General features: G+C 38.5%; 1 protein-coding gene across 5 annotated transcripts in view; it reads left to right on the forward strand.

Annotated features, from left to right (window-relative positions):
* Window positions 1–16014, forward strand: part of NFX1 (nuclear transcription factor, X-box binding 1) — a 93157-nt gene that overhangs the window by 51418 nt on the left and 25725 nt on the right. For 2 of the 5 annotated variants that reach the window (XM_015618627.2, XM_019005717.2), the window contains exons 21-22: window positions 4128–4194; window positions 11745–11890. In XM_015618627.2, coding sequence (XP_015474113.1) covers window positions 4128–4194; window positions 11745–11890 — 213 coding nt within the window. Of the gene's footprint in view, window positions 1–4127; window positions 4195–6549; window positions 7071–11744; window positions 11891–16014 lie in introns of those variants that run through there. The other 3 variants (XR_001519582.2, XM_033512000.1, XM_033512001.1) reach the window with 2 other exon arrangements.

Here is a 16014-nt window from a genome sequence, read left to right on the forward strand (position 1 = left end):
TCAATGTAATATCAAAAACTTAATACCAGTAAATACTTTTTAGAAAATTTTAGAAAAGTTAAAGATTTTAGCTAGAGATAGACTTTGCTGGAATTAGAGTTAATGATTAGGTTAGAAGCAGGATTTGAGATAATAAATCCTGGACTTAGGTAACAGATTATTTGTCATTGTATGTTTGTTTAGCTGTGCTTCTAATGAGAAAAAGAGAAACTGGTAAATAGGCCTAGGAAGAACACAGAACCAGAACACATCTGGAAACCCATTTAAAAGTTGTGAAGGGAGGAAATTGGAGTTCTGCCAAGTGTCATTTGTAGCGTCAATTGTAAATGAATCAAGTGTAGTCATTGTAAAGGTAGAAAGGTCAGAGTGAGGAAGAGTGGTTTTCCTTCATCTCTTGACCCTTCTTGTCAAAACAACCCCTTCCTCAAATTAGGGAACCAACCATGCAGGTGTAATGACTTCTTAAACTCATTACCATGCATTTTTATACAAAGCAGGGAATGGGAGGCGTTAGCATTATTGGTATGCATTAGTATTTTGGATATTCAAGAGTTTTGTAAATAAATAGACACTGGAATCTTTTGTCAACTTGCAGTGCGTATTAAGGGGATGACCCCCATGCTTGCCCAGTGCCGATATTAAACATATACTTTCTAACTTTAAGCTATTAGAGAGTCTTTTGTCTGTTAACAGGTTGATATTGATCCTAGATTAATACCAATATTTTAGTAAATCAGGGATCAGACACATTTTTTCAAAGATGCTTAGATGATGTGTCATCTGAGAGTTTTTACTCTTATATGTGTTTGTAGGAATGTCATTAGTTTTTACCAGGTCTAAGTTTTTTAGGACAGCTTAGTGTGTTTTGTTCTTGCTCCAGTATTCTAATGCAGCATAAATTTCATGGTTTTGTAAGTATGTTTGCTACTTGAAAATCCTTTATTTGATTTGCTGATATGTTAGGCGAAAACTTCACATAAGCAACCATTTAGAATTTAAGAGCAAGTTATGTCTTCTTTACTTCCAGCTGATAAGCCTACTGCAAAATAGGAGCTGAATGTTTTAATTGTGGAGCTACTGTTTTACTAGTATTTGCACTTAAAAGTGCTATTTTATAAGGACTATTCTCTTGGTTGTGTGTAGAATATGTTTTGCTTTATCTTTTTCAGAAAACACAGCACACGCTTTTAGTACAATAAGAAAGTGAATTTTGCATTGTGTGTGTAGTCTACTGTGTTTTTTTGCAGTACAATTCTATCTCGTCTTTCTGCCAGCCACTACACATGGTGCAGTGTTCATCTTTCATGTACAGAACAGACCAGGGTCACGCAGTGTTCTGCAGATGGTTGACCAGATACATTGAAAAGTAGCCTTAATGCTTCCACACTCCCATTCTTTCAGTGATTTTACTTGTGTTTCGTTTGCAGCCACTTTGCACTGGTAATTTAGAATAAACTAATTCACCAAGGCTATTCTTAAAGATTCATAGCTAAAGCAGAAGTTTTTGTTAGTCTTCAAATCAGTTACTTTGTACTTTGAATTGCTGGGTTTCATTTATCTGGTTTTAAAGATAAATGAGTTTCGCCTTATAGTATCATAGCTCTCTTTACAAGAGCAGCAAACTGCAATTTGGGAATTTTTGGCTTTATGAATTTGCTTCCTTGACTGCTCCTGATGATATTTTGTCTCAGTAGTCTAGCAAAAGATTTGAATTTCCATCAAGATGGCAAGATCCAGAAACTATATCTGTTACAATATGTTTTTCAGGTGGCTCAGAATTCTGAATAATTTCTGGCAGATAAATTTATTCTTGCTTGAGCACATCTGTAATGCAGGAGTTCAGGGCTTGTGGCTTTCTGCAGAGCATAACTTACAAATGGGATCTGAGAATGATTGAGAAACATGACAGCTGCCTCCCTGTGCATTCAGAGTCACTGCCTCAAGAAGGTAGCAGTTGCCAAAGTCATTACTAGAATGCCATATTATCTTCTTTAGGTAATTAATTGATCTGTGTAGCTGATACATTGGCAAGAGCTGAAAGAAATGTATACCTAAAAATGAAGAAAATTTGAAAAAGCTGTAAGAACTCCTGATTTTGAGGTGTAATCTTTAATTACAGAATCCTAAAGCTCCCAAAATGCAGTACAGCTCCAGGTAACAGGAAGAAGATAAGTAAGCATGTCAAGATAATATCTCTTCTTCATAGGACAGTGACAAGAGAAGGGGGTAGCACAAAAAGCATGGTAATACTGCTGCATGCTAAACTTGCTGGTGTTAGATGAGGAGTCCAAGGAAGTCTCTCTACCATGTAGCTTTACTTGAGGAGATACTCTGCTGCAAAGGGGAAGCCATCTTGTAGCATGGATATGACTACCAACTGAGCACAGTTGAGGAGGTACAGATCCACTGGCTGGACACCTCAGCACTGACCTTTCTAAGAAGCTTCAGAAATACATACAGAAAGTGAGAAAATGCTTAGGTTGATTTGTTGACATGAAGTTGGAGGGGGTAGACCAGCACAAGTATCAATGTGCAGTTAGACATTGATGATGATGAGGATGTTATTTGATCAACTAAAACTACTGGAGAAAGACAGAACGTCTGGAGTATCTAGCCACCTGGAGCTGCACAGAAGAGTCTTACTTTGTCACTGGCTGTGCAGGACCCCACTGTATGGACTATGAAAATCTCTGCTTCTATAGGCTCCTGAAGGGTGTTGTTTTTTTTTAGTGGATCCCCCAGTGTGTTACCTGGTTTCTTAGTATGCTTTTAAATATTAGATACTTGTGGACCCTCTCATTGGATTATTGATTATTTTTTTTACCTGCCATCATCACCTTGAAATTCAGGTGTTCATAGTTGACATGCTGTGTAGTATGTGCTTTCTAACCCTCTGAATCCTGAAGGTATCAGTGGGTTGGTTGGGTTTTCTGTTGTTGAGCTGGGGTTTTTGTTTGGGGATTGGGGGTTTTTTGAACTTGAAATTATTGCTGTAATATTTTTTCCAAAGCCTCATACCACATGAGCTGATGGTATTTCACACCATAGGTGTCTGGAGGTCCCTTTTTTTAGAACTCTACCCAGTTAAAGTCATTTTTCCAGTTTTCCTGGTGAAGACCAAGGAATTCTCATAGATAGATGCAGTGTCTGTACTCTTGCTGAATCTGGAAGGCTTGTTTACTTGGGATGGGCTAAGTCCATTGGATCTGATCAAGTGATGATGATAGCTAAGGTATTCACTGTTGTCATTTTGCACATTTGTTTGAGACCATTTGTTTGGTCTTTTGATGATACATTCATTTCATCCAGAACTTTGGTAGGTCATCTACCAAAGCAAGCACGACTATCTGTGGTAGGGACTTCTTGACTGGTTAAATTCTGACATCATTCACAAAGTGGTAGTGTGTTGACATGGAATAGTCATGGAATAGCCTGGTTTTTGAAGAATTATTTACTACTAACCAGCTTTGAGATATGAAATCTTTTCCCCATGGGGATGGTGGCCTAACAAACAGCAATCTTACTTTTAAAGTTAGTTTACCTGCGTATTTAAGAGCAGAGCACAAAGTTTGTCCTTAAGTGAAAGACTGGAAGTTCTGTGATGAAGCTAGTTAAAAAAAAATACTTCAAACAAATCCTTAGTATTTCACACGAAGAATTTTTTTTTTTTTTGCTTGCAAGTAGCTTTATAGTGCTTCTTGCAATCTTAATAATTTGTTATGCTAGGTGAGCTGAAGACCAAAATCAGTGAGCTTTGTCTTGGAAAAGAACTCCTCTTTGTTGACCCTATTCCCCTTTTTGTGTCTCATTATATATTGTAATTAAGTAAATTAATGATGAGTAAAACACCAAAATGGCAACTCAAAAATCTACATTATTAATTTGAAAATGTAGAATTGTAATGTCAGACAGTAGAACCATGTAATAGAATTTTATTCTCAGTTCCAATTGTTGAAGAGGAAATAATTATTTTTGTGGTAGTGATACACTCTTAATGTGACTGAAGCTTCTGCTTCAGTCAATTGTGTTCCTTAATTTTGTTCTTGTTGAAAAATATTACAAAATATGAAGATATTTTAACTTTGTACAGCCTCTTGCCTTGTTAACCTAGAATGCTGTTCTTGCAGGAAGGATATAAAATTTGTCAGTGACATTGAGAAGGAAATGAGAATGCTTGTGGAAGCTGTGAATAAGGTCAGTATTCATATATTCTGTATGGATTCTAGGAATTGGTTTCATTTGGGGGGAGTTTGATATTACTAAACATTGTTAATACTCATAGTTATGAGCTGACACTAGATCTGTTTGGGTTCCAATGTAGTGCACAATTTTTTGTAAAAAAAAACAAAATATTTAGGAGACCTAGTAGTTCAGGATCATTTTGATGCCAGACTTTGTTGAAGGATTCAAGTAGTGCTAGGCTTTAATGCAGCAATAGATTATCATCAAATTTTGGATCTCCATTAATAAAATATTGTCAAAGATGAGTTTTAAACATTCAGACTTTGAGAAGGAAAGCCTGGGTACTTCTGAGTCTTGTAGTGGAACTTGCTCACAATTTTTTTGATGCCTTCCTACATCTGCCAGTGCATGAGGTTGTCCTTTTTCTATAAGAAACCTGGATTCAGCTACAGGGTTTGTGAGACTCCAGTATACTTAGAGAGGTTGATACCACAGACACAATCACGTATTTTTCAGTGATACCACCTTCATGTCTGTCAGGTTAGCTTGCTGCTTCTCCATGAAAGACCCAATATATGTGGTTCAAAGTACCACGTAAACTATACTATCCTCAGTTGCCCTTAGCTCAGGAAGTAGCTAACCTTCTGTAAAAAGCATCATTTTGATCCCCCTAGGCCTGAGGACAGTTACTTAACTTTATTCCTTAAAAAAATTATGGATGTTTCTTAAACAGTCTTGGTGCTTGTCTATCTGTCTAATGTTCTTGCCCATTGTTTCCATCATTAGAATGAAAGACTAAAATGAGTCAGTCTGTGTCTAGTTACCAGAGGGGCCCCAGTTGGGTCATCCAGTCCAAGCTCCCAGCTCAGGCAGGGTAATTCTAGAGCGCATTGCATGGGATTGCATCCAGGCAGTTCTGTAATATCTCCAGTGAGAGAGACTCCACAACCTCTCTGGACAATCTGTTTTAGTTCTCAGTGACCTGTACAGTAAAGAAGTTCTGTTCTTATGTTCATGTGGAACTTCCTGTGCATCTGTTTCTGCTTAATGCCTCTTGTCATGTTGGTTGGCACTATTAAGTGACCAACTATTAAGTTGCCTGGCTCCATCCTCCTGACACTCTTTCTTCAGATACTCATTGACAAAAGAAGTAATAATAAATAAAATCCTATTTGTCATCTCTTCTTGAGGTACAGTAGGCCCAACTCTCTCAGCCTATCCTTGTTAGATAGTCCAGTCCCCTATCATCTTTATAGCCCTCTGCTGGACTTGCTCCAGGAGCTCCATTCCTCTCTTGTGCTGGTCCAGTACTGGACACACAACTCCAGGTGAAGCCTCACAAGGGCTGAGTAGAGGAGCAGGATCAGCACTCGTGACCTCCTGGTCACACTCTTCCTAGTGTACCATGGCATTGGCCTTGTGCCACAAAGGCACAATGCTGTCTCATGACGGCTTGTTGCCTACCAGCACCTACACATCCTTGTCTGATGATCTGCTTTCCAGCAGGTCAGCCTATACTGGTGCATGAGGTTCTTCTTCCCTGAGTGCAGGTCTCTGGACTTGCCTTGAAAGAATTTCAGAAGGTTCCTTTCTGCTCATCCCTCATGCCTGTTGAGATCCTTTTGAAGGTCTGCACAACCCTCCAGGGTGTCGGCCACTCCTCCCAGCTTTGGATCATCAGTGAACTTGCTGAGGAGTATCTGCCCCTTCATCCAAGTCATTGATGAATAAGTTAAAACAATATTAGAGCCAGTACTGACCACTGGGGAACACTGCTAGTTACAGGCCTCCAATGTGACTCTCTGGCACTGATCACAACTCTGAGTTCTGCTGTTCAGCAAGTTCTCAGTACACCTCACTGTCCACTCATCCAGGTTGCATTTCCTGAGTTAACCTATGAGGATGTCACTGGACAGTGTCAAAAATCTTCCTGAAGTCCAGGTAGACAATATTCAGTGCTCTTGCCTTACCTATCCCGGGGATAGATTGTTGCTTTATCATACAGTCACATTGGTTATGCAGGATTTTCCTTTGGTGAATCCATACTGACAAATCCTGATCACCTTCTTGTCATCCCACGATGACCTTGAAGATGAACCATTCCCATCGCCTTTCCAGAAATTGATCCGAGACTGTGTGTTTTGCATGGCCTGATTTTTGGTAGTGGTGGGGTGGGGGCCACAGATACGGCTTCTTTGAGAAGCTGCTAGAAAATTTCACCATGTCTGGCAAAGCCAATCTCTGATGACTCTGAAGATGAACAGGCCACTGGCCAAGGCTGGGCCAATTAGAAATAATGTAACACCTTTGTGATAACATATTTAAGAAGAAATCAAAACAAAGATGGTGACACAGTTTTAATTCCAGCTAATGTGACATGGAGACACCAAGGTCAGTGGAGAAGGAAGGGCAGGAGCCAAGTTTCTCCAGGTGCTGAGATTCTTCTTCAGGCCACGGTGATGACCATGATGAAGCAGGCAGCCCTGCAGCATGTGGAGTTCCATGGGGGATGCAGAGATCCATCTGCAACCCATGTGGGAGGTGCCCACACTGGAGCAGGTAGATGCCTGTAGGAGGCTGTGATCCATTGGGAGACCAGGTGGAGATAAGAGGGCCCCTGCTCCCAGGCTGGAGCAGACTCTCCTTGGAGGACTGCACCCCATGGAAGAGTGACCTAAGTTTTGGATGGACTGTTTGCCCTTGGTAGGAATTTACATTGCAACAGTTTGGTGAGGACTGCTGCTTGTGAGATTGGAACCATGCTGAAGAAGTTTGTGAAGAACTGTCTTCCATGGAAAGGGACTCCATAGTCTTATAGGGGAATGACTTCTCTCCCTGAGCCAAGCAGAAGAAAATCTTGGGTGATGAATTGATCAAAACCCTCACCCCCCTGTCGCCTTGGGCAGTTGGTGGGAAGGAGGGAGTGGTTGGGGAAAAAAGCCCTTAAAAACCACCTATTTTACTTCTCATTATCCTGCTCTGATTTTCTTACTAATAAATTCACTTTCTGTCTCTTAAGTTCAGCCTGTTCTGCCCTTGGAGTGTTTTCTTCTGGCCCTTAACTCATGAACCCTTCGTCAAATTTTCTCTCCTCTGCCCAGCTGTAGCAGGGGAAGGTGAGTGAGTGGCTTTTCCTGGTTGCCTGGCTTTTGGCCAGTATCAAGCCATGGCAGACTGACTGGCCTGTAGTTCCTCAGAGTACTTCCTGCCCTTTAAGAAAGACTGGAGTGATGTTGGCTTTCTTTCAGTTTTCATGCACCTCTCCTGACCACCATGACCTTTCAATGATTGTAAGCAGCCTCACTGTGTGAGGGAGCCTCACCAGCTCCCTCAGCACTCATGGATGCATCCTGTCAGGGCCCATGGACTTGTGGATATCAAATTTGCCTAGGTGTTCTCTAACCCCAGACCCTGACCAACAGAAAGTCTTCCTTCCAACATTCCTTTACCCCAGTCTCCTGAGTCTGAGATTCTTGAGGATTTGTCAGTGAAGACTGGTGCAAAGAAGGTATTCACATACTCTCATCTTTTCTGTGTCCTCTTACTAGGGTCCCCACCTCTGTTTGGTAATAGGTCCACATTATCTTTAGTTTTCCTTTTATTATTGTTTATGTATTTGAAGCCCTTCTTTCTGTCCTTGTCATAATTGGCCAGATGTAATTCCACATGGGCCTTGGCCTTCATTGTCTCATTTCTACTTATTCTTAAAACTTACTTATGTTCATTCCAGGTGGCCTGACACTGCTTGAGTCTCCTGTATATGTACTGCTTGAGTATTAACAGGAGTTCCTAGTTTGTCGGTTGATCTTTGTGCTCAATTTCTTGTTCATTGGGGTACAGATTATGCTAATTATACTCAGGTCCCTCCAGCACTTGGAAGTAGATGCATAGAATAGTCGTTATCTATATTGTTTTAGCTAAGAATAATTTGCCTAGTGTTGTGTTGCCTGTGGTTATCTATTTTACATATTCCTTTATACATTTCCTTTATCACACACACATATGTATGCAAGTGTGTACACATATATCTTTCTATATGTAATTGCATATACCAGATATATGCTTATACTAATATCAAACTAAGATATGTAATTATATTTAAAAAGGGGCAACCAGAGGTCTTGAATTTGCAATTAGTGACATCAAATATGCAAGAGTGCCAAATAAAATCAAATATACAAGAGTACCAGAAAGCTTGAGGGCATCAATTTTTAGATTTCATTGCAAACCAGCTATTTGTTAAATAACAGTCCTACAAAGCAGACAAGTAGTGCCTGGTAAGAAGCATCTACATTGCAGAAGAGAAGGAAAATAGGAAAACAAACCACATCTCAGTCTTTTCCCTGTCTGACCTAAGGGGAGAATGACTCAGTGTACCCAGCTTTTTATCATGATCAGGATGAATCATTTAGGGCCATGTGACAGTTGAGTGTCTCAAGGATGACTTCTGTACCATCCTACCCAAGAGGCTGTGGGGATTTGGTATTCCATAAAGGTATGAGAATTTCCCAGAAAGCTCCCAGAAATCAAGTTGGGTTTCAAAGGGGAGAAGACATCCCAGGGATTGAAGTGAGGCTGTGTCTTGGTTTAGGGCAAATTAGGGAGAGAACTTCTAAATGGGGGTCTCCCCAGAAAAGCAAATTCAAGCAGCCCTTCCCCCAACTGGTTTGGGAAAAAGGATTTCCTTAGAGAAAAGTGGAAAAAACACTTTATTTAACAGAAATTGAATGATATTAAACAATAAAACTTCTCGCTGTTTGATGAAATGGCAAATCCAGAAAAAGTCTTTTTTATGTGGGGCTGCTCAGCTTGCTCAGATTCTTATCAGTCCCTCCAGCGCTGGAAAGTGCCAGGGCCCAGGTCCTGGTCGGCCACAGGCTTGCACTCCCAGTGTTTGGCTGTTTTTTTCAGTCCAGAGCAGGTTTGAACACATCCAAGAAAAAGGGAAAAAAAAGTCCAGGGAACTTCTCTGCCTCAACTAGCTAAAAACTAACTAAAAGTAAAAGAAAGCTCTGTGCCGCTGTCTGTCTGTGCTGCAGACACCACGGACCAGGAGCAGGATGCGGGGGAGTGAGTGTTTTTCTTCAACACAAACTGTGTGCTTCTTCCCCCAGCTTCGCTCTCAGAGCCAGTCTTAAAGGTGCAGAACTTAATATGTAACATAAACCAGACGACTGGGGATACAAGCATCATAAAGTCACCCCAGGACAGGCTGACCAGCCTATAGCTCCATGTGTCCTCCTACCCTGTCTTGAAAGTAAAGTGACAGCATGTGTGGAAGCCATGCTCCAACTCTTTTCCTTCAAAATTGTGGCATAGAGTTCTAAAAGGGAGTATTTCCCATGCACTGTAAAGTTAACATGCCCTTGTACTCCTTGCATAACTTTTCTTTTTATTTCTTTTATTTCTGAGAAAGACTCAGAGGCTTTCTTTTCTCTCTTCTGAGAGTCACATTTCATCTTGCAACCCACAGGTTTATGTAGCTAAAGATTGAATTAATATGTGTGACATAGCATTCATTATGCAGGGAGACTGGTTTTAGTTGTTCTTCTGCCATGATCCTCAAGTCCTCTTTATGCTTGAGTCTGTGTTTGGTTGTTTGTTCATTATGATTCCTAAACTTCTCTGACTAAGTGTGTGGCTTGTTTTCTTTGTTTCTATATGTTGAACTTTACTTGTGTTAAAAGTACTTTGCATGCTAATCTATCAAGTATTCATGTGGCTCTGCCTGTATCAGTACTAGGTATTTCATACTGATTACTGTTACTTAGGCTTACACAGTTTGCTTCTGCTTTTTAATTTTATTTTTTTTCATTTTACCTTTGGAGATGCTCACTTCAGCTTAACTGGATAAATGAGAAATAAAAAGGATTTTGATACTGAAGAGTTTTACTATTGATGTGATTCAGCTCTGTCTATTATATATGACTTTACTTGCTTCATAAGCATCTCTTGCCCTACACTCACCAGTATGTACTCTGTCTAGCATAGCAGAGTTATCATGGTTGGTATATATAAGCAGAAAAGACAGAGGACAGAGCTCTGTATTCATAGGGACAAGAACTGTGATATTTTTCAGAGCATGGAACCATCACCACTTCTAAAGCAAGCATACTAGTAATCATAAATAGGTACAGAATCTATAGAGTTCTTCAGATTCTTGTATCTGTGCTGGAAATGTTGTAATAGCTGGGAAGTTTATTACTGTTAATTGCAAAGTAAAGATAATATTCTGTCAGCATGTGATTACCCTGAAGACTTACGGAAATGGTTGACCACAGTTTCTATTTGTAACTTAGCAATTTCTTAATCTAAGAGACAGATATTAACCCTCTGTTTTCAGGACAGCTGCAGTGTACTCCTGGTGACTTGTTCTATTACATGTGGTGGTTTTTACATTCATTTTAGTGGCTGACCTATTGTAAATCCACACTGATTATTCCCAGGGACTTTTCTCCTCCATGTAGCTAAAAACAGATTCAAATTTTAGCTAATCAGCCAATAGTTCTTGGGTTTGTTGGTTTGGTTTTTTGTTTGTATACAGTTGCAACAATTACCTTTCTCAAGTCATTGGGTTCCTACGCCGTTCTTACAATCTTTCAGAGGTGATGGAGAAGTGAGATATCATCCTGGTCTCTCAGGACCTTAAATGCACTGCCTGCAGTCCTAGGAATTTACATAGGTTGAGATTTCTCTAGGAGTCCCTGACTTAAACTTATTCTACTACAGGCAGTTTGTTTTCCCTTTGAATCCTTTCTGTTGACCTAGAAACCCAGAAGACTTCTCTGGTGATAATGAAAGCAAAAGCTGAAGTAGTATCCTGAATCCATGAAAGCATACTGAAGCACTGAGTGACTCATTCTTACATGCATTTGTTGTTACAAATTGATCCAGCCTGTTAAAGACATGGGCTCATAGGGCCCTGCTTTGTTCTTTTACTGTTGATATAAAAATCAGTATTGAATCAAACATTATCAGTCTTTGTTAATGGATTAGAACTTTGGGGTTTTATTTAATAAAGAATCTACCGATGCCATTACATGAGGAACTTGCAGATAAATAGTTTCTTTGGTAGAGGGAAGTGATTGATAAATTTGACATCTTTGTTGCTATCTGCAGTATGTGCATTGTGAAGCCAATCTGCAAAATAAAATTGGATCTCATGTGAATTTAGCAGATTATTTTGAAAAATACAAATTCTGATGAAAATAATTTTATATTGTTTTTTGGGATTGTATTGTTTTTTGGGATTTAAGTAGAATGACTGTAATCAGGATTTGTATTTCAGACTTAAAAGATACCCCTGTGTGGGTGTGTGTATACTTTGAGGTGATTGGAAACAACAGAGAACATATAATTTAATTTTGGGGAGTTAAATGAGTATTTTTAGATGAGCTTTCTGTCAATACTGAGGTCTTAGCAATTTGTGGTATTGATTTTGTCATAGCAGCAAAATTTTAGATGTAGAAACACTTTTTAAAATTATTCTCTTCCCCCTGGCTCTCCTGAAGGAAAACTTCACCTTTTTTTTTTTCTTTCTTAACCTCTTCTGTTGAATTCAGGGCAAGCATACAAAGAAGAGTCATTGTTACCCACCAATGAACAGAGATCACCGCAGAATCATCCATGAATTAGCTCAGGTTTATGGCATTGAAAGTGTGAGCTATGACAACGAACCAAAGCGCAATGTTGTTATCACTGCAGTGAAGTATGTAATTCATTGTTTTCAAATTTTTACAGTATAGTTTAAATAATTGGATGGGTTTTTATCACTTAACAGAAGGAGTTTATTTACAATGCAATTTGCAAAATGCAGTCATTTCCAATAGAAAAAATTTTAAAGCTGTTTTTGAATTGATAGTTTCATGGGGTCATTTACTGAAGTAAATCTTCAGAGAAGAAAACACCATTAGAAATAATAAAACTAAGAAAATATTTTGCAAGATTGTTTTCCATTCATCTAACAGTAACTTTTTGTCATCAACTAGATTTGCTAGAGATACCAAAAATAATGTGTGTAATAAAATTCTATGAAAACTAATTGCTGGGTTGAGAAATCATACTTAAATTTATACCACCTTTGAAAAAATCTGTTTATTGTAACATGTTTATCTATATGAACCTATTGCAGAGTATACTCCCTCTTTAGTTAATGGACAAAGAGGCAGCTGGAATAACTATAAATGGAAGAGGTTTGATAGCAAAAATGAAATGTTTTGGAGAACACTCACAGAGGGCAGTTCATGGTAGAGAAGAAAACGAAGGGAATATAGCTAGGGAAAAAAACAAGCTGATTGCACTGGAGACGTAGTATGGGAAAGCTTCTGGTATCAGGACTTCATTGATTGTGCTCCTTACCAGCAACATATTTAGTTTAACACTGTCAAATTGTGATTAGTTGACAACCAGTTGTTTTTAATTGTAAATATTGACTGCAGTAATAAGAAATCTTTCACCTTCCATGTTCTTAGAGGGTCACAAGCTATTCTTGAACTTGTTCATTATTTGGTAGCTTATCTACAGTCTTGATTTCTTCCCAGAGAGATGGAACATTGCTTTGAACTTACAATGAAAGATACTTTTTGTTTCAAGTAAAGGAAGATGAACAGAGATATTTCAAATATTTGAAAAAGCTTATTTAAAAACAAAAATAGGGGGGAAAATGAGAAATTAGTGGAGATGATAAAAGGAGCAGGGCAGATGATTATGCTTTAAAAGCAAAGGGATATTTTGCAAGTTGAGAATGGTAGGCCATCCTCTGTATGGCTTTAGGATAGATTGCACACTTGCTCCTTCTCTTGTGTTTTTCAGGGAATAGCATACTGTGCAGAATTCACATACTTCTATTTCATTGCTTTTAAAAGACACTTGAGTGGTCTACTGAGACTATTCTTCAGCTGCATAGCAGTATTTCTTAATTTAATGAATTCTTCCAAAGCTTCATTTTATTTTATTTTTATTTGCCACTTCTTCATGGTATAAAAAACACTGTAGCCTCGCATGAGTAATAACTCAAGTTCCAGGATGATATTTTTGAGTATTTCACAATGGCTTCTTCAACTCCCAGAGCTAGTAATCACCAGAAAGTCAAAATGGTTTTGTCTCATTCTGTCTCAGCAATGCCTTTGGATTCTATCGTGGACTCTTTCATGTATAAATAAATGAAAATCATACCGGCAAAAAGATCATTCCTTCTTTTCACACTTCACCATTTTGTCATTCAAATGGTAACATCCTTATGCATGTCTGTTAGGAGGGTGAGAAAGTCTCCTTGGTGCTAAGAAAGCTTCCTCCAACCAGGCTTCTTCCTATTCCAGAGATGGTGGGGCAAACTTTGCCCTCAGCCTCTGCCTCCGTCAGTCAAAGTTGGTCATATTTAGGTACATTAGAATCAGTCCTGTACAGCATTGCCCATATATAACCACAAAGAAGATCATTCCCAGTATTGACTGCTAAGCTTGATCTGAATTACAGTTCTGGTGTCATTTGAAGTGTAAGACCTGTAGTGAATCCTTGTAAGTGCCTTTCTCTTTGCTTTGACCTGTTGTTTGACCTGTTGGTCATCTTTGCAATCACCGTCTTCTGAACAGTTGCATTACCAGATTTCTTTCTGAACTAGGTTCAGAGGTAATAGCCAGACTATTATGATGAGAAGGGTAAAGCTTTCCTTTCAGAGTCACACTTGCATTTCACTGTACTCATCTTGTTTTTTGAACTTTTTTACTCAGATGAGTAAAAATTTCCTCCTTCTTGAAATAACTCTGAATTCCAGAGCCTGTTAAAGGGGTATCTGCTTGTTTTTATGTAGGGGCCAGTGTTTAAGTAGCTTGTATGGACTCAAGGCATCCTAGAAATGGTTTTGAGGGCCTTCATCCCTGTAAGACCCATCTTTGTCCTGTTTTTCTAGGAAGAACATTAGGCTCAGATTTTCCTCATGAACAAGGTGACTTCTCAGGAAGGTGACAAGGTCCCACATGGTTCTCATTGAGGAAGCCACATGCTGCCATAGTTGTCCTGTGTTAATTTTTTTCACCCAGGATTTTATTTCCTTTCAGTGAGGTCAGTCTGAAAATGGTTTGGAAATGTTTACCTAGATGTAGACTATGCAAGATCAGCAGGATCAAAGACTTGAAGAAATTAAACCCCTGTTACCACAATGAACCTGCTTATTAGATCATGACAGTGCATCACAGAAAGAAAACTGCACATCCCAGTAGCAGGGTTGAAAGCAAAGTGTATGTTCTGAGGAAATAAAATTATCCTTTGACTCCTTTAAGTTTTTCTGGGCATGTTTCAGTACTTGAACTCCGGGTACAAATCCTTTTTACTTAACTGTCTCTGCAGCCTTTCTGGTATCTAAAATACATTCACATTTAATTATTGACTACCTGAAGGTACTCTTGTTTCTTTAAGAACTTTTATTCCATTCTTAACTGTCTAAGAATGCTATCTTCTTTTTTTGCCAAGAGGCAAAAGCGAACTTTCTCCCCACTTCCTTTTGCAATCACAAATGCCTATTGCAAGGCAATACCTCTCAATATCTGCAACTTCTAAGAATTTTAAAGCAATTTAATTACAAATACTTCTATAAAGTCACCAGCCAAGGTGGTTTTCAAAATAGTCCTGCTTCAGAAGAAAGCTGCATTTTTTTCTTACTGTTTTTTTCCTTAAACGTTGACATTTTTTTACCCTGAGAATAGTATGTTTTGCTTCTGGAAATCTTATGATGTAGAATATATGAAGTTTAAACAATCAAGAAATCGTTAAAGAGCCATTTGCTTCATTTTTCCACCTCAACTGTTATCAATTTTTAGAGACATTTTTCACAAAAATCTTCTCTGTCTGAAAGATGGTGGTGCATTATTGCAAGACTACATGGAGTAGGTCTGGACAGATTGGTGGACAAAGAATTTTGTAGTAGTTTGTACCAAAACAGTTTAATGCTGCTCCGTCCTGTAGTTATAAAAATTGAGCTTGAAGTGTTGAAGAAGATAAATTGAGTCATGATTTTCACATTTCAGTTTTATACAATAGGCAGCACTAGCACTGCCTTAAAATGAGCAGATAGTTTATGTTCATGCTTTTCCCTGTATTGCTGTTAAAAATGCGTCATCTCAGCTTTGTTGCTTCAGGCAGGCACTTGGCTTTTCTTTTCCTTACTTCAAGAATAAGTTAATGAAATGACAAATGGCAGTTTTCATATCAAAATGTCCAAAATACTTGCAGAGTCTTTTGTTTTCATATCAACAGCTCTTTCATAACTGATGATAGATAATCATAGCTGGTTAGATAGGGTCTGCTTTCTTTCTTATTTCTGGTAATTAATTAATCAAAGTTTTTTTCCCCATTGTACATTTGTTTAGTTGAATTCAGTTGTTTGGGGTTTTTCCACATGGGCTAAATGTGAGTGACTGTTTCATCTCTTTTATTTTTTTTCTTTAACCAATCAATGTACCACCAATGTATACAGAAAGTGGTGTTAATTTTGCTGGAGTGTAAGTTTATAGATTTTTGTCTCTAAATCCCTGTACTCTCTAAATCTCTGGTTTCATGGCATACCAGCTTGCTGGTATGTCTTCTGCTTATTGCTCTTTTTTGAGGGATGCTAAATTTTGTCAAGGGTAAAAAAGGTCTAAGCCTTGATGTGACTAAAGCAAATTTGGTTCCAGAGTAATCTCTGATTCTTCACAAGGCTTTGATTCTTCCTGATTTTTAAAAGTTCTCTATATTAACCCTCTACATCCTGGGAACATTAATTTTAGAGCAGAACTGCTGATTTCCTTTCTTGAAATGCAGGAACATTTTTTTTTTTCAGTAGGATTTTTCTTTTTT

The sequence above is a fragment of the Parus major genome, chromosome 2, assembly GCF_001522545.3.
Source record: "Parus major isolate Abel chromosome 2, Parus_major1.1, whole genome shotgun sequence".
Taxonomy (NCBI): domain Eukaryota; kingdom Metazoa; phylum Chordata; class Aves; order Passeriformes; family Paridae; genus Parus; species Parus major.